General features: G+C 44.7%; 1 protein-coding gene across 2 annotated transcripts in view; it reads right to left on the bottom strand.

The window, feature by feature from the left end:
• hip1 (huntingtin interacting protein 1) overlaps positions 1-19757 on the bottom strand; it is a 123617-nt gene that overhangs the window by 47728 nt on the left and 56132 nt on the right. For both annotated transcript variants that reach the window (XM_060943670.1, XM_060943671.1), the window contains exons 2-6: positions 6698-6761; positions 6202-6344; positions 3484-3540; positions 2325-2405; positions 82-158 (exon numbers count right to left, since the gene is read on the bottom strand). In XM_060943670.1, coding sequence (XP_060799653.1) covers positions 82-158; positions 2325-2405; positions 3484-3540; positions 6202-6344; positions 6698-6761 — 422 coding nt within the window. The remainder of the gene's footprint in view (positions 1-81; positions 159-2324; positions 2406-3483; positions 3541-6201; positions 6345-6697; positions 6762-19757) is intronic.

Raw genomic sequence — 19757 nt, 5'->3', positions numbered from 1 at the left:
GTCGACAGGTCAAAGAGGCTACAGGATTATTTTTAAAAAAGCAGCACTGGTCACATGTGCGGCATAAAAAACAGAACTTACAAGTTATTGACATCATTTTCGCCCGCTTCTTCAAGCTGTCTGTTCGACATCTGAAGGTTGCCAGGGAAACGAGGGTTCTAGTGTAGTACGCGGGAATGTGTGGTGACATCAGGTTTTTGAGGGTACACGGGGGGTGAAAAACAAAAAACAAACCATTAGTCCATTAATTATACAGCATCACCTAGCAGAGCCACAGAAACTTTATTTTCAGTTTGAACTGTTAATTTATAATAAAACAACAAACAAAAAAAACCCCACAAAATCAACTGTGAGCTCCTGCTCACTTACGTGCAAGCAATCGAAGGAATAGGACTCTTATTATGAATGTTGACTTCAACAAATAATTAACCCTGAAACAAGTAGAGCCGGGTCTCTCCCCAGGGATTTCAAATAGCATCCTGTGTGGTCATTCTGAAATAGCCTCAAAATCCACCCGGGATGCTTCATAAATACATTCAGTCGGTAAACAGGAAGTCGATGTGGGACAGACCTGAAAACGGTACACACGGTATACTGTACAACCCCAATTCCAAAAAGTTGGGACAAAGTATAAATTGTAAATAAAAACGGAATGCAATGATGTGGAAGTTTCAAAATTCCATATTTTATTCAGAATAGAACATAGATGACATATCAAATGTTTAAACTGAGAAAATGTATCATTTAAAGAGAAACATTAGGTGATTTTACATTTCATGACGACAACAACACATCTCAAAAAAGTTGGCCATGTTTCCCACTGTGAGACATCCCCTTTTCTCTTTACAACAGTCTGTAAACGTCTGAGGACTGAGGAGACAAGTTGCTCAAGTTTAGGGATAGGAATGTTAACCCATTCTTGTCTAATGTAGGATTCTAGTTGCTCAACTGTCTTAGGTCTTTTTTGTCGTATCTTCCGTTTTATGATGCGCCAAATGTTTTCTATGGGTGAAAGATCTGGACTGCAGGCTGGCCAGTTCAGTACCCGGACCCTTCTTCTACGCAGCCATGATGCTGTAATTGATGCAGTATGTGGTTTGGCATTGCCATGTTGGAAAATGCAAGGTCTTCCCTGAAAGAGACGTCATCTGGATGGGAGCATATGTTGCTCTAGAACCTGGATAAACCTTTCAGCATTGATGGTGTCTTTCCAGATGTGTAAGCTGCCCATGCCACACGCACTAATGCAACCCCATACCATCAGAGATGCAGACTTCTGAACTGAGCGCTGATAACAACTTGGGTCGTCCTTCTCCTCTTTAGTCCGAATGACACGGCGTCCCTGATTTCCATAAAGAACTTCAAATTTTGATTCGTCTGACCACAGAACAGTTTTCCACTTTGCCACAGTCCATTTTAAACGAGCCTTGGCCCAGAGAAGACGTCTGCGCTTCCAGATCATGTTTAGATACGGCTTCTTCTTTGAACTATAGAGTTTTAGCTGGCGACGGCGGATGGCACGGTGAATTGTGTTCACAGATAATGTTCTCTGGAAATATTCCTGAGCCCATTTTGTGATTTCCAATACAGAAGCATGCCTGTATGTGATGCAGTGCCGTCTAAGGGCCCGAAGATCACGGGCACCCAGTATGGTTTTCCGGCCTTGACCCTTACGCACAGATTCTTCCAGATTCTCTGAATCTTTTGATGATATTATGCACTGTAGATGATGATATGTTCAAACTCTTTGCAATTTTACACCGTCGAACTCCTTTCTGATATTGCTCCACTATTTGTCGGCGCAGAATTAGGGGGATTGGTGATCCTCTTCCCATCTTTACTTCTGAGAGCCGCTGCCACTCCAAGATGCTCTTTTTATACCCAGTCATGTTAATGACCTATTGCCAATTGACCTAATGAGTTGCAATTTGGTCCTCCAGCTGTTCCTTTTCTGTACCTTTAACTTTTTCAGCCTCTTATTGCCCCTGTCCCAACTTTTTTGAGATGTGTTGCTGTCATGAAATTTCAAAATGTCTCACTTTCGACATTTGATATGTTGTCTGTGTTCTATTGTGAATACAATATCAGTTTGAGATTTGTAAATTATTGCATTCCGTTTTTATTTACAATTTGTACTTTGTCCCAACTTTTTTGGAATCGGGGTTGTAGAACCCCAAGCTGAAGCTCGGTACCAAGTGGCTATGATTTGTGGCTGCTGAGAAAAATGGTGTTTCAGACAGACGGATACACGGATGGACGTATAGACAGAGGTAAAGCAGTATACCCACCTCCTTCGGAGCGGGTGATGAACAAAAACCACTCACTTTGATGTGAAACTCCATTTTGGTGATGAGTAGTCGGAGGTAGATGCTACAAAGCTTCCCATAGCCTTCACTCAGGTGGCTCTGTGCCATGTAGAGAACAGAGAGAAGATAGATATTATTTTTCCAATCCAGCTTCCTCAAACCCTTCTGGTTGGGCTAGGATAAAGAATGCAGTTCACAGGAAACATTATTCCTGACTCAATACATTAACCACTTCATCAGCAAGTGCCCGCAGGGAGCTGACTAGAAGTGCCCCTGAGCAAAAATGAGTGTGAAGCATGTTCCTTCCATCCTATCCTTCCTGTAGGCTCGCTGAGCAAAGCTGGCGCTCACGAGTCCTAATTGTAAAAAGAGAAAGCCGAGCTGCACAAGAGATTAACACAACAGGCTGGGCGATACTGGGATCAGTTTTTTATTAGGGATGATCGCGGCTCTCGGTAAGAAGAGGATCATGCGAGACTTAAAATGAAATGGAGGATCCCGAGCAGCGCAACAGAAAACGGTTCACCATATCGTATGTAGCTCATGAGTTCAAATCCTGATACGGTGCCACAGCCATCCGTGGCCAGGAGCTCGAGAGCGCAAACCTGTCCGTGCTCTCTGTTCGGGAGCGGTGGCTTATTTATCAGAGAAGTAACCAATCCTTTGTGAGCTTGCGCATACTGAAGTGGGCAGATAGCACTTTCCTGAGTGCGTTACCCCTGAGCAGCGGTCCGAAAAGACGCCGTCGGCTGGCTTGAAGGAAGTGCGTGAAGCCTCCGCCCTGCCCGTCGGTAGCCGTAATGTGATGGGAGAGACAGCTGACTTGTGGGCAGGAACTGGTCATGACTAAAATTAGGGAGAAAATTTTTAACTCATTTAATGAAAAAAATTAAATAGAAATTAATGTCTCCGTTTGCTAATTAAAACTTGTGTGTTCTCGGCTGAGGAGAGGAAAGCTGACATACATTCACACCGCTTAGTCACGGAGCCATCAGCTATCAAACGATCCACTGACAGTCACGGACAGGGAATGCTACGGCACGCAGGCGCGCGCACTAATCAGCAAAAGTCAAACTAATAAAACTTAAGTGTAATGCAAGTTCCAGATGTTTGCACAATATAATCAAGTCCAATACAATTCAGAATGAAGAAAATCAGACTGTGATGACGCCCTTACCCACATCCTGCTCATGTCGCTGAGGTCTCCCTTGTTCCGCAGCGAGTCTTTAATGACCTGACAAAGCAAAATAAATAAATAAAGGGTTAGACAACCCCCCCCCCCACACACACACACACACACACAACCCCTCTGAAATGGCACACTTGCAGTCCTTGTGTATCCGCGAGGCCCCACAGGGCTGCTGGGTGTCCCAGTTTGAGTCTTTACTGGGCCCTTTGGCGAAGCGTTTATGTGGACCTGCCAGTGGACCAGAGCCCTTTGCAACTGATTGGTTCGGATTAAAATCACACAAAAGGTGGTTTTGTTGAGTGCAGAGCAACATGCAAAAATATTGCTGGAAATCAAGATGAAAGAATGACTCTTAAATTTTTATTTAGGTGTGTGGGGGCGGGATATGATCAATTAAAACCAACTCGGACACAGACTGAATGTGATACATAGAAGTCTGGGCGTGCTCTTGTGCGCGCACACAGCTGAAATTACTTGACTGGGTGCCTTCACTGGTCACTGCAGTTTCTAATCGGATGTGTTAAACACGTTCATGACAGCACGGTCTCGCAAACGCTCAGTTTTTATACTCGTACACATTCCAAGACCAGAGAACCAAAGATCTGAACCTTGTTGAGGTCATAAAACGGTGTGACAGAGGGCTGCAAGTAGGGCTGCGTACCTAAACGTAACATCAGGTACAGGTACCGGTCCGGACATGTCCCTGCACATGAACAATTTGACAAAATCTTCTGAACTTCAATAGTGACAGAAACTTTAATCAACTGTTGACAACTTGTCAGTATCTTTATTCAAAGAAAACCGAACACAACTAGGTTTCCTACTAGAGGTCTGCGCGGGTCGGATTTTTCAGTCCCGCTCCCGCCCGCATTGTGCAGTCCCGCTCCCGCCCGCAAAGAATTATGATTTTCAGTCCCACTCCCACAAAAAAATTATTTTCAGTCCCACTCCCGCCCACACCTGCCATATTTTGTCCCGCTCCCGCCCGCAAATCCCGCATGATGCAGACGTTCGCATTATTTCTCAGGAAAGTTCTTGTCTTGACACAGCGTGATGGTGCCCCACCCCCTACTTTGAATGGATTTGAGCATAAATATCTACAGCTCACGTTCACGTTTGTCATTATTTACCTTGTTTCTGAATTCAGCATGTAGTGTCTCTAATAATAATAAAAAAAATGTGCTGTCAAGCAATTAAAATATTTAATCGCAAATCGCACATTTTTATCACATGAGAAACCATTGTAATTCTCTGATCAGCATAAAAAAGTGAATGGGCTTGCTTTGTACCAATGGTGTTTTTTTTTTTTTATTGCAAAGCAGAGCTAGTAAGAGAAGTGAATTGATTTACTGCTTGAGTTAGTCTACAACTCTAATCAGAGAGACAGGTTACACAGTGCCGGTAGGCTTGACTCAGTGCTATCCCAGAAATCCTTCCTGTAATATGCAAATTTGGCTTTCCAATCAGAGGCGGCCAAATTTGCATATTACAGGAAGGATTTCTGGGATAGCATTGAGTCAAGCCTACCGGCACTGTGTAACCTGTCTCTCTGATTAGAGTTGTAGACTAACGCAAGCAGTAAATCACTTCACTCATGGTTCTCTTGGTAGCTGGGTGTGAACTGCAAGTCATTAGAGTGATCAAAGGATTTCCCGTTAGGTGATCAGTGGCAAATTTAAGATGCCATTCCTCACTCAATCTGGCAATCTGACTCTCTCTGCAAATTTAGGCATCTTAAAATGTTTTTATTAATGCCAAATAAAATATCCAGCACAAATTATATATGATAGACATAAATTAATAACTTATAAATTTTATTTCAAACACGTTTTTAGTTAGCGGGACTGCAGCTTATCACCGCTCCTGCCCGCGCTGCACATGTGCGCTCCCGCTCCCACCTGCAATGAGCTTTCAAAATTTGTCCTGCGCCGCACTGCTTTGCGGCGGGTCCCGCGAGTCCCGCGGGACTCCCGCGGGAGTGCAGGGCTCTATTTCCTACCTCACTTCTCAGTCACCCTATAGTTAACTTGGGACAAAAAGTCATAAGTTGTCTCACAGAGAGAAGTGACTACACTAGAGTACTACAGACTACGCCTTTAACTTCCGCAGCAAAATTACACAAAGCAACAAAGGCCGCCAATGCCAGCAAAGGAAAAATGGCTGACCTGCTTTTGAGTCTTTTTGACCAATCAGAACGCTGGATCAGCCGAGCTCTCGCAATGTCTCATGAGACTGTGGCGAGAGGATCTCAAATCAAAGATGGCTCTGATTTCAAGTTAAACCGCGGCATTTTATGTCTTTTCCAGTGCTACATTTTCGTCTTTGTGGTAGGATTTACGCATCTTCAGTCACAAAATAAGCAGACACTTGGTGTAAATTTATATCGGTACAGTACCGGTACTTCATGATCCGGTATTTTGGACCTGTACCGAATCAATTTTCACGGTACAGTACCGGTACACAGCCCTAGCTGCAAGGTTTCGGCAGACTTCTGAGACGGGGCTTTCCTGTAATCGCAAGACGTTAGGATTGAGCTCGCGGATACAGACTGTGCAGATTGGTGTCCAAGCCCATGCAGGGATTCTTCTCTGTTCAGCGCATTAACAATAAATGTTCAGTGTATTCTGTACAAGACTCCCACACACACACACACACACACTAATGAATGAATAAATCCCCACCCGTTTACACTACACCTCTACTCACATTTGGGTGGCCGTCTCGGAGGAGTTTGTGGAAGACATGGCAGAATTTCCAGCAGAGCACGGCGTTGCTGGAGATCGGCAGGCGGTTGACGGCTGCCCAGAAAGTTTGAGCGCCCTTCTCATGATGGGTGCCCAGGATGCAGGGTGGAAACAAACAGTTAAGAACAACAAGAGTGCGGCATCAGGATCTCACCCTCACCTCGTTGTGCTCCCATAAGCCCCAGTGGACCAGCTCCTAACCCAGACTAACAGAAGAATGTCTAACAGAGCGATGAAGAGGTGAAACTGGGTTAGCTATTGTCCTATGGGAAGCAGACTAAACAGCTGACACGCCACTTTATTATTATAATTAAAAAAAAAAAAAAAAAAAAGATTACAATATTCTTATCAATTGAATATTAACTAGCAAGCTGATCCAGTGAGAAGTGACTCGTTATAAATCCAATCCAGGGACACTTCAGTTCAACCATGTGACAGATGTACATACAAAAGGATATTTCTGGCGTGCTTTTCTTTGACAGCGACCTCCTGCGTGTTTATCGCCTTGTTGATGCTCACGGCCTGTACAGAAAGACAGAACACTGGACTTCAGGCATTTCAACACTAAAGAATGAACAAAACACTGCTCCGTCAGGAGTGTCCCTGCTCCAGCGCTGCAGAAATGACAAATTGAACCATAGTACACTGGCAGCAGCATCGGAAATACAAATTTAACTCCTCTAAACAGCGCATGAAATACCTGCACTTCCTAAAGAACACTTGTAGAGCTTAGCAATAGGATATGTTTTGTCCACGCTAGGGATGTTAACCGATGACCGTTTGCCCGGTGGTTGACCGAATCAACGTCAACCGGTTAATTTTTTTTTGGTTGTCGGTTAAAAAAAAAAAAAATCAATCGTTTTGAAGCTGCCGATTTTGAAGCGGAGAACCTGGAATTCTGTGTTGTAAACGCTTGGGGCATGCCATGCGGTGTAAGGACGACAGCTGACAAATCAGAAACACCCATTCAGTCATGTCCCGCCCCAGTTGAAGACAGCTGACAAATCAGAAACACCCATTCAGTCATGTCCCGCCCCAGTTGAAGACAGCTGACAAAATCAGAAACACCCATTCAGTCATGTCCCGCCCCAGTTGAAGACAGCTGACAAAATCAGAAACACCCATTCAGTCATGTCCCGCCCCAGTTGAAGACATCTGACAAAATCAGAAACACCCATTCAATCATGTCCCGCCCCAGTTGAAGACAGCTGACAAATCAGAAACACCCATTCAGTCATGTCCCGCCCCAGTTGAAGACATCTGACAAAATCAGAAACACCCATTCAGTCATGTCCCGCCCCAGTTGAAGACAGCTGACAAATCAGAAACACCCATTCAGTCATGTCCCGCCCCAGTTGAAGAGAGAACACCCATTCAGTCATGTCCCGCCCTCCCGCCCCAGTTGAAACATAGGAAGTATGAGAAGAAAACAGTAAATCGCTTCCGCGCAAACGTGCGCAGCTTTCTGATTTACTGTTTTCTTCTCATACTTCCTGTGTTTCACGGACTGTAACGGCATTTGCTTATGTAGTAATTTTAGTACAGAATTTACTCTGATGAAATTATTCAGACACTCCAACGCCCCCCCTAAAAAAAAAAAAAAAAAAAAAATCGGATTTGCACGATTCAGCCGTGAAAAAGGCGCGCCGTTTGCATCCCTGTTTAAACTCATAGTTTAACGACTTTAACCGGCTAACGAGGCTCAGTGGTCGGTCAAGATTTTTTTTTAGTTTTCGCCATCCCTAGTCCACGCCTAAGAGCGGGGGGGGCGGCGCTGTGGTAGAAGGTCTGAACCCGAACAAAACTAATGAGACATCTCTAGAGCAGTCAGCCATCTGTTACCTCCACATATGCTGGTTGAGTCTCAAGTCTCTCCTTCTGGTGCCAAATATCAACTTAGGGTTCAGCCATCATTTTACAACATACCGTACACACTTCTAGTTCACATAACCTTAAAAACATTTCACTTCATTTAATACTAACCATGGCCTTTAAAAAAAATTTAAATAAAAACATTTTCACTTCTGTTTTATGGTGTTATTTTTGGACATGAAACTCCAACCACAATGCTCGCGTGGTCACCTCCCTCTTTAATACGGCCTACGCTTCGCTCGGAGAATGAACTCGCGCAGTTCTATGCGACGTGATCAGAGATGATCATGTGAAGAACAGCGAAGGCACGTGCACTCGGCTGGTAAACCGCGAGCTACATTTTAAGTGTGCAATTTAACTGAGAGCGTTTAAAACAAGAATGCTATAGACTGTTTATAGAACTCCAAACTGGTTATAGCAGGGCTGAAACAGGGGTTTTTCCCCTTTACAGGGGTAAAGATCTTGCTCTCGTTTCTCTGCAAACATCAATCATCTTCCTGACTTGGCTACTTTGCTGGAGCTGTGGAGCGAAATGAAGTGACGGTTCAGGAGTTGAGGATGCTGAAGAGTTTCACTAAGCTATAGAGACCGTGGCTGTAGAGAAGCGAGAAGAGACCCGGCTCTGTTTTCAGATCCTCTGCTTCAGCTCGCGCTGCCAGACTCCTCCGCTAAAGGTGACAAGGCCAGGCTTTGTCTGGGCAAGATGAATTTGAGGGATAAGTGTCTCATTAAGTCACAGCTGGGCTCTGGGAATCGGAGAGGAAGAGGATGGGAGGGATGAAGAAGGAGGAGGGTGTTGGCTCATGCTCCTGAACAAACAGCTCCTGCATATTAAAGTTGGTGTGCCTGCAACTCCAGGCCTCTGCAACGGACTGACCGCTACAGCTTCTTTGCTTCACACTCTGGCTCTAAAAACAGACCGTATTTCTGTTCCAATCAGACCATAACCTAAACAAGTTCACACACCCTTCAAAAACGCAAGTCATCTGTGAGGAGTGGAGGAGGCTCAAAACAAATGGCCTAGGAAGGATGATTAAGTCCCTAAATTACCAGAAAAACATGCCTTTAGCCTCCCAATGAGAGAAAAAAGCCACAGCAGCTACAAATCGAGGTATTACAGAATAGTTCACTGTGATTCCTGTCCACAAGTTCTCCACGCTGAGATACAGTGGTGCTTGAAAGTTTGTGAACCCTTTAAAATTTTCTCTATTTCTGCATAAATATGACCTAAAACATCATCAGATTTTCACACAAGTCCTAAAAGTAGATAAAGAGAACCCAGTTAAACAAATGAGACACAAACATTATACTTGGTCATTTATTTATTGAGGAAAATGATCCAATATTACATAGCTGTCAGTGGCAAAAGTATGTGAACCTCTAGGATTAGCAGTTAATTTGAAGGTGAAATTAGAGGCAGGTGTTTTCAATCAATGGGATGACAATCAGGTGTGTGAGTGGGCACCCTGTATTATTTAAAGAACAGGGATCTATCAAAGTCTGATCTTCACAACACATGTTTGTGGAAGTGTATCATGGCACGAACAAAGGAGATTTCTGAGGACCTCAGAAAAAAAAAAAAAAAAGTGTTGCTGATGTTCATCAGGCTGGAAAAGGTTACAAAACCATCTGTAAAGAGTTTGGACTCTACCAATCCACAGTCAGACAGATTGCGTACAAATGGAGGAAATTCAAGACCATTGTGACCCTCCCCAGAAGTGGTCAACCAACAAAGATCACTCCAAGAGCAAGGCATGTAATAGTCGGCCAGGTCATAAAGGACCCCAGGGTCACTTCTAAGCAACTGAAGGCCTCTCTCACACTGATTAATGTTAATGTTCATGAGTCCACCATCAGGAGAACACCGAACAACAATGGTGTGCATGGCAGGGTTGGAAGGAGAAAGCCACTGCTCTCCAAAAAGAACATTGCTGCTCATCTGCAGTTTGATAAAGATCACGTGGACAAGCCAGAAGGCTATTGTAAAAATGTTTTGTGGACGGATGAGACCAAAATAGAACTTTTTGGTTTAAATGAGAAGCGTTATGTTTGGAGAAAGGAAAACGCTGCATTCCAGCATAAGAACCTTATCCCATCTGTGAAACATGGTGGTGGTAGTATCATGGTTTGGGCCTGTTTTGCTGCATCTGGGCCAGGATGGCTTGCCATCATTGATGGAACAATGAATTCTGAATTATACCAGCGAATTCTAAAGGAAAAATGTCAGGACATCTGTCCATGAACTGAATCTCAAGAAAAGGTGGGTCATGCAGCAAGACAACGACCCTAAGCACACAAGTCGTTCTACCAAAGAATGGTTAAAGAAGAGTAAATTTAATATGTTTTGGAATGGCCAAGTCAAAGTCCTGACTTTAATCCAATGGAAATGTTGTGGAAGGACCTGAAGCGAGCAGTTCATGTGAGGAAACCCACCAACATCCCAGAGTTGAAGCTGTTCTGTACGGAGGAATGGGCTAAAATTCCTCCAAGCCGGTGTGCAGGACTGATCAACAGTTACCGCAAACGTTTAGTTGCAGTTATTGCTGCACAAGGGGGTCACACCAGATACTGAAAGCAAAGGTTCACATACTTTTGCCACTCACAGATATGTAATATTGGATCATTTTCCTCAATAAATAAATGACCAAGTATAATATTTTTGTCTCATTTGTTTAACTGGGTTCTCTTTATCTACTTTTAGGACTTGTGTGAAAATCTGATGTTTTAGGTCATATTTACACAGAAATATAGAAAATTCTAAAGGGTTCACAAACTTTCAAGCACCACTGTAAGAGGAACAGAGGCCAAAGCCTCCTGGCATCCAGGAACCTCGTATGCCTGGGCGGTTAAAACGATATCTGATGAGTTGCATTAATTTGGAAGGGAACAGAGACCTCCATGGGCAGAGGGATGACGAGTGGAATATACTTGGAGTCTTCTGCATCTAACAATTGTGTCCCTTTAAAATTTCCATACCGTATAAACGCCTCTGAACTTGTGCCGTTCATCCTTTCAGTGCTAATTACAGTGCAGAGGATTCTAACTACTCCCGATGATTACAGCGTGGTACGCTACAGCTAGATTACTGAAGCATTTCCTCTCCGGTCGTAGCAGCCAATTAGATCCTGAATGGCCATAAAGCTGGAAGAAGCTTAAGGAAAAGCATCTGCGAGTGATCCACCAACATCTGCGCTTAGAAATAAGCCTCATGTAAAATGGCCAATACGCACTACGAATCAAATCAGGGGCAACAAACCCAGACACAACACACTCATGGATATGAAGGCAGATCTGTCCTTGGATGACCCACATGCCTGAAAAGGAGACTGCAAGAAAATAGCTCTCTTAACTTGTCTAGTTTTTAATACCCAAGATAATCAGCACGTCTTTGACCTAAAACAGTAAGACTGGGTGATAATTACACACGCCAGGGACACAGAGGAGCAGAACAGTCCGACTGTAACGTGGGCTCAATAATCCATACAGAGAGAATTACACTAGAACAGGGGTTTTCAAAGTGTGGGAGAGTCAGCCCCCCCTCAGAGAGCAAATAAACAGCGTCCCCCCCCCCCTTACAATTTTTGTTGCTATACTTAAATGTCCCATTCGTATTAAAAAAAAAAAGGTTGTACACTTTTTCCTTTTACACATTTTAAAAATCTGTGCTTTTTTTCAAACATCTTGTTTTACACATTTTAAACATCTCATAGCATCGTTAGCGAGCACCTCTTGGCAGACAGCACACTGTGGCAGTGGAGCATCTTCAGATCCAGTCCATGAAAATCCAAACTTTAAATAATCGTGGTCATACTTCCTTCTTTTTTTGCTTGGTCCAGACTCTGTCTCCTCACTCACTGTAGCTTTAGGTACTAAAAATCGATCCATTTTTGTCTCCGGCAAAGGCTAGCTGAAGTTCGCTAAATGTCCGCAATAGAGATCTTGCAGTCACGTGACCGGAAAGTACACAGCCGCCATCTTGTCGGTAAAAAACACCGCTGAATACTGCTGCACTCGTGTACAAAATGGATCAATTTCAACCGACGGACTACACGGCTCATTTTTCTAATGAACAGATAACTAGATACATGTCTAAAATAAACGATCTACAGATTAGTGACCCTTATGCCTTACCGGACGTAGTTTTCACGACCGTGTCAGTGGATATTGAACTGCCAGCGGAATACCCAGACGTGTATAATTACCTCATCAACTTTCCCTCGCTGTTCAGTGGTGAAGCACTGCGTGCTTATAAATCTCTGGACAGTTATCTTTACAGAAATTCAGGATTTGTCAGCCACCCTCAGATGTGGCATCTTGTAAACAAGAAAATAACAATCCTCATTGGACGGGTAAGTCACTTAAGTATTACTAGTACTGATACTAGATATATCAGTAGAATCTAGTATAGCACTGACCAGCCGATTATAGAATAGAATAAGGTAATTCCAGCTGTAATTCCAAATCGTCCGTCTTGTTTACCATGGATCTGGCGTTGGAGAGATAGAGGCTTGGCAGTGGAGATTTGAGTGGCTGTTTTCTGAGCTTAGTCAACAGGCCGGCTCTGCAGCCTCGCTTTTGCTTCTGCTCCCGACGCCGCCTCCTTCGCCTGCCAGACCCGATAACAATCCACGGAGACCCCGCTGGTCTCGCTATCTCGTCCGGAATGTTGTGCATGCGATGGAAATCGCTACAAACCGTCATTTTCTGCTGGAAACCAATGTCCAGTAAGTCCATACGGTTGTAGTGGATATTGAAGTCCGGTACAGACGAACAACACGCAAAAATACACACAAAAAACATAAAAAAACGTGCACAGGTAGGGAGAGCTTGTAGCCGCAGCCGTTGTAGTAGAATTGTATATAGTAGGGTTTTCCAGAAGAAAAGGTAGAAGTAGAAGGCGGAAATATGGCGTTTGACCGACAAGATGGCGTCTGTTACAATCTGGATCGGCTGTGACGTCACATGCAAGATCTCTATAGTAACTTATTCTGGTTTATTTTTCCTCACGTTGCGCCCCCCCCCCCCCCCCCCCCCCGAAGTCTGGCGCCCCCTAGGGGAGGCGCGCCCCACATTTTGAAAAGCCCTGCACTAGAAGGAAATACACTACTGACCAGGTTTCATTTCCCACTGCTTTTAAATAAAAAATGCAGCATGTCAGCTTTAACACCCAGAACCTTTGGATGAAACCGGTCTCAAGTTCCTCTCTCCCTTTACGGCATAACAGCTAAATAGAGGCATCATTTATAGTGCCGACTGAATTATATGCGTTATGGTGGTGAACTGAACATATGCACATCTAGTTTGAGTTAATCCTGTTGGACTCACAACAGAACACGAATTCATATTCATAAAGTCCATGCCCAAATCATATACAATGGCGAGTTGAGATTTATATTTAAAAAAAAAAAAAAAAAAAAGCACACAACAGATTATGATCCACATGCATCGCTGCAGGATCTCTCCTGACATGCCGGGTTGTGTGCAGGTTCCAGTTCCTGCATGTACACATCCAAATGCTGTCCAGGGACATGAAGATAAGGTGACTGGTTTTACAAGTTGAGAACATTCTGCATTTGGTCCAGAGGACGCCATGGCTGAACGCTCCGTGACTCCAAACAGACTTGCAAGTGAAGCTATCTGGCAGGTCTGGGAGTGAACCAATAACCTTCCAGTCAGTAGTTTAGAAATTTTACTGCGGAGATATCACTGATTCCTGAAGGCAATACCGCCAGCTAAGAGACCTGGGGGGGGGGGGGGGGGGGGGGGGGGGGAGTGATGCACTCAGTCACGCTGTAACTCAGGATGCTGGCCTCGTGTTATAACAATTTTTTCCTGAGTCATAAGCCATATTCACTTTTTCAGAATGAAACTAAAAATTAAAACCTGCTATGAACAAGACGCACTACACATTCACCATCCTCAACAAATATATTCAGAAATCCTCCCCAAATTTTTGATTGAATAAAGCGTGCGAGTGCCCCAGGGACTTAAATGATCAGGTGAAACACGATGTGCTCCATAGCAGAACTAAACAAAGCTCCAAAGTCGGCTAACGCGCCTGATTTCCGAGGCCTGTGGAGTCGTTTGAAAGCAAATGACATCTATTAAAAAGTTTTAACATGTTCCTGTATAACGTGCGTCAGTCACAGCAATCCCAGACCCATCAAGGCCAATTTATGCTGACAACCCAGTCCTCGCAGATGGCGTCGCAGATAGTGTCTGCGAAGCCTCCCCCCTTCGCAGACGCTCTGCGCGCACCTCCCAAAAATTATGACCACCGCAGACAGCGTCGCAGACAAGAGGGCTCTGATTGGTCCACTCTACATCCGCTGTACACGCACTTCCGCTTCCTTACTTTCCCGGTTTGCTTTTTCTTCACGACCGCCATTTTTAAAAACACGAGCGAAGATGGAGCAGCACGAAGAGCGGTTGATCGAGGAAGTACGTACATCTATACGACTCCAGTTCTAGTCATTATAAGTAACCGGAGGATAAACACTCCACTAACCGCACCCACCAACTACTCCTAGCGATTTCGCGACTTCGCGCCCCCTTGCGTTGTAGCGGTGAATAACATCGCGCACACCTATTACTCCCCGCTCAACGATAAATTACAACTGTCTGCGAAAAGCTATCTGCGAAAGCCTTGTCGCAAGAGCATGCAGACCCCTTCAGATTTCACAAGCGCAGACCCTGCAGGCTCTCCATGAAAGAACGCGATCACATGACCTGCACGCTGGCTGCATGTTTTAATACTATGGGATGCACAGATTGGAACCTGTGGCGCTCAAACAGTGCAACTGCATTACATTCATAATTAACGGGATGCTGTTCTCACACATTTCCACATGTACGCATCATTACACCTCTGCAGAGAGCCAGACGCAAATATCTACAAGTTAAACTGTCTACGGGCTTCTTAGCTAACCGATTACTTTCTGTTCTCAGAGTCTGCTCAGTGGTTTTCCTCTTGTGGTTAACCATCTAAGGTTGTGCTGGTGTCATTTGTTTTTCTGGGTATCCAACCCTGACGGCTTTTATTTCCTGTTGACATTCTGTGCTTTCAACATGTTCTTACTCTTTAAATTTCAAAATCGGTATGTCGCCAGAGTTTCCAAACAGAAAACGCTGAAGTGTCCGGTTAGTGATTTTACTGTCAGCGTGGCTATACTGAGCTTGAAGAAGTGACTTAAAATGATTTGAGAAAAGGTAAGCAGTCCTGAAAACAGGAAGGGGTCATGATGTCTCAAAAATGTGACTTCATCATGAGGAAGAGGGTGGTGCAGTTGTCGTACACGTATGATGCAACGCTTTTGCAACAGTGAAACGTGTACACACGCCATCCAGTAGATATCCTGCGTCCTTTCAGGTGTCCGGTGAAACGGGTTCAGTGAGAGAAGACATGAAATTGGTGAATGCCAGAAAAAGGTAATGGCTGAAGGCCAATTTCAGCTTTATGCCCATCTCGCCGCACCCACCCACTCACTCCTACCCATTTCCTGTTGGCTGAAAAATGCCTGCCTCTACCCATGTTCCTCTGCTGAGCAAACCAAAAACTCTTCACTCACTGCTTGTATTCCTGCTCAAACACAGACATGGTGTAGATAATGAGTAATGAGTGAGGTAGCTGTCTGAGACTTTAGAACTGACGTAAAATAATTTTAAAAAAGCTAAAAATAGTCCTACACTTCCTGAAACACCCCTCCTTTAGTAACGTCAAAACTGGAAACTAGTTCTCTGCTAATACAAAGCCCACCACTGTTAAAAATAACACTCACCCAGTCTAAACACACACACACACACACACGCGCGCACAGTATTCTCTAGAAATTGAAAGAAAGGTGTCTGACGACCGAGCAAAGAACTGCTGGGTGGGGGTGGGGGGGGTGCATGCTCCTCCGGGAACATTTGCAATATTGAATCAGTCAGCTCAAATCATTTCAAGAAAATACTTTTTTTTTTTTTTATTGCACATGTAGCCTTTGTGCCTAATTGTGCTAGCCTGGGCCCGCCCATCCTAAGCGTGACGCAACACGAGGGCCTGTTGCAAGCTTAAGGCCAATTTATGCTGACAACCCAGTCCTTGCAGATAGCGTCGCAGACAGTGTCTGCGTAGCCCCCCCACCTTCGCAGACGCTCTGCGCGCACCTCCCAAAAATTGTGACCACCGCAGAAGCCTCGCAGACAGCGCCGCAGACAAGAGGGCTCTGATTGGTCCACTCTACATCCGCTGTACACGCACTTCCGCTTCCCTACTTTCCCGGTTTGGTTTGTTTTCACGACCGCCATTTTTAAAAACACGAGCGAAGATGGAGCAGCACGAAGAGCGGTTGATTGAGGAAGTGAGGAAGTACGTACATCTATACGACTCTAGTTCTAGTCATTATAAAAAAAAAAAAAAGTTCTAGTCATTATAACCAGAGGATAAACACTCCACTAACCACACCCACCAACTACTCCTAGCGACTTCGCGCCCCCTTGCGTTGTGCCGGTGAATAACATCGCGCACGCCTTTACTCCCCGCTCAACAATAAATTACAACTGTCTGCGAAAAGCTATCTGCGAAAGCCTTGTCGCACGAGCATGCAGAGGCCTTTAGTCTGGCCAGGCAAGCTATCTACAGCTCTTCCAAGCTCCCCAAAAAAATTCAGGAACCAATCAACTTTGAGCATCTCCAACGGCCCTGGGTAGAGGCGTGTTCAAGGCACTGACGTAGTAGAACTGCGACCGGAAGCCATAGATTGTTTACAGAATCTATGCCCGAAGCGCTTCATTCACTAGAAACATTACGAACATGGAGCAAGTTCTCATTGAAAACGGAGCAAAGAGCAGCCCTGGAGGTATTTATTGAAAGGAAGGACGTTTTCGCCTTGCTCCCAACCGGCTTCGGTAAGAGTTTAATCTACCAGTTAGCCCTGTCGCGTCGCATACGTCAGAGGAAAGTGTGATGCGATTGGTTTAAGCTTCGTCACAGCCTTTTCTGGCTTCGACCAGTAGCAAACTGAGGCATTTCAGTGAGGCGGGTCAACCACGGGCTCTGGGAAACGGTTGGGCTTAATATCTTGGCCAGACCAATAGCTTGGAGAGCTTTGCAGTCGCGTTAGCCAGACTATAATTGTGCAGTGCCAAGTCCTGATTAGCATGGCGTGGTAACGTGGGAATGGCTCTCCCAACCACACAAGCTAACCTTTACATTTTAAGCGTGTGGACCGGGTTCTCCAGAAAATCTCAAGTAGGTGGCTAATGCTGGGAGGGGTCTGGGGGCAGAAAATTTTGAAACGTACAGTACACGTCTTCTGGTGCACTCCGTTAATAAATTAACCATTTCTCTGCAAAATGTGTATGAAATTTCCCTCCAGATGTGCATGCTTGGCTTTCTCAGTTCCCCTCTGTAGTGCACTGCCTGGCTCTGTAACGCAGCTACATGCGCTACAGCGTGGTCACATGGTCCAGCTCAGCCAATTGGAGCACGAGAATCGATCAACAAATACGGCGTCGCTTCTGGTCACGACCCGACTCGAAGACAATTTTGTGGTGAAATGATTGGATTTGCAGTGGAGATGATACAAACTGCTTGAACACTGAAAGGCAAGTTTTGATTTTTTTTTTTCTGGGTTTGAGTCGCCTGCGGAGAAAACCACCAGCGCTTCTGGACATCCCTGATTTAGAGATTTCACACACACCTCGGATGGGGTTGAATGAAAAGTTCAGGCTTCCTCAAATGGGAAGTGCTCAATGGCTGTCTTGGCGTAGCTTAGATGAACAAAGCGGTCCAGTGTACAGACGCCAAGTTGGTTGCGGAGGCCGACCTTTATTCTGCTGCTCCAGCTGAACCTGGCTGTAGTATGAAACAAGGACTACGGTTGGTTGCCGTGCCACGTGCTGGTCAATGGGAGTGTGCTATCAGTTCTGAGCAGCAAATCACATCCCGCTTCAGTAATAAAGGAGAGCAAACACTGTACCGGAGAAACACACATGTGGGATGCAGAATAGTGTTGTCTGGGGTCCCCACTCATCCACTGGCGTTTATTTTGATCTGCCAGTGCAACTAACGTTGCTCCAATACTCCTATTGGAGAAAATTATGATGAAACAAAAGGAGCAATGTTTTGAAGCCCGTCATTGCAGAAAATTACCCGTCGACTTTTAGTACTGGCCATCAAAAAGACGGGTCTCTAAAGAACACGGAGCGCGCACACATGCTTTATTGAGCTGCATGGACGGACTGCCAGCGAACCATGAGCCTTTAGAGCTGGGGTGCCATGGTAACGGCCCGCGGGCCGGATATGGCCCGATTGGTCATCACATCCGGCCCGGTGGTTCATGAGACTTTTTTTTTTTTTTTTAAATAATAAATTAATAAAAATCGAATGTTGTGGTTTTTTTCGTAATGATTTTAAATCTAATGTTTCAATTTGATTCCATTTTCGTGTAATCCATCGGTTCGTTTTTAGCTGCTCTCTGCTTGCTGCAGCACGCGCAGGTGCAATGACCCGGGTTTAATGTACTGTAGAGTAGGCTAGTTGTTGCTCGTTCACAAGCAACAACAGTCTAAAAAGAGAAAAGTTGATTCTGAGGGTCGCATCTTTCAGGAAAAATGGAGAGAGAAATACTTTTTCTGGGAAGTAGGGGGAAAACCTGTGTGTCTGATTTGTTCGCAACAAGTGGCTGTACCGAAGGAATACAATGTCAAAAGACATTACGAGACCCACGCCGACAAATACAGCCAATTCACCGGGCAACGCAGGACTGAAAAGCTAAATGAGCTTGCCTCAAACCTTCAAAAACACCAAGCAGCTTTCTCAAAGTCTCGAGAGACACATGAAGGTTCGTTTTAATATCATACATCAGCTTCAGTTCTCCTTTAATGTTAAATGCGGCTGTTTTCAAAGAGGGGTGTCTCAATATCTTTGTTGTACATTTTATTTCATGTTAGGGGCAGTGAAGGCGAGCTACATCATCGCGTGGGGGATCGCAAAAAAGTGTCCAATTTCGCCATTTTCGGAGGGTGCATTCGTCAAGGATAAATACACATCTGTTGGAATCCAATCTTTCGATCAGTCATTGCCATCAGAGTACCCAATTATCACGGCCTTTGCCGGTAAAATACTCTGTATGTTCGGGACAACATATTTATGTGAACAGGCATTTTCAGTAATGAATATTAATAAATCGAAACTGCGTAGTCGTCTGATGTCATGAAAATAGCAACTGCCCAGAGTCTGTCCCAGCGCTCGAAACTAACGGTGTCCCGATGTCCCGGGGACCATAAAAAATGTCATCGGGACACAAAATTATCATATCTGGGACAATCCCGGGACAATGGAAAAAAATAGATCTAGAAAAAAAGTTCTACATTAATATTATTTACAAAGCCGTAACACATACGTAGACATTCACCTAATTTGTCAATTTTAATTTTAAAACGTTAACAGCGAAAAATACATAGTAGCTACACTTTCGATGCACCTGCATCCGTAGGCTACAGAGCAGCGCATTCTGTTCTAGAATCTTCGGCCGGAGTCCGCGTTATATGGACTTGGAATGGAATTGCTAGCGCACACGCTGCGCCGACTCTTGCCAGAACAAAAATGCTTAAGTGGTTGAAGCGGACCGACCGCGGGGAAGAAATTGAAAGCCCAGACAT

The sequence above is a fragment of the Neoarius graeffei genome, chromosome 17 (assembly GCF_027579695.1).
Source record: "Neoarius graeffei isolate fNeoGra1 chromosome 17, fNeoGra1.pri, whole genome shotgun sequence".
Lineage (NCBI taxonomy): Eukaryota > Metazoa > Chordata > Actinopteri > Siluriformes > Ariidae > Neoarius > Neoarius graeffei.
This window is presented reverse-complemented; position numbering and strand designations above follow the sequence as displayed.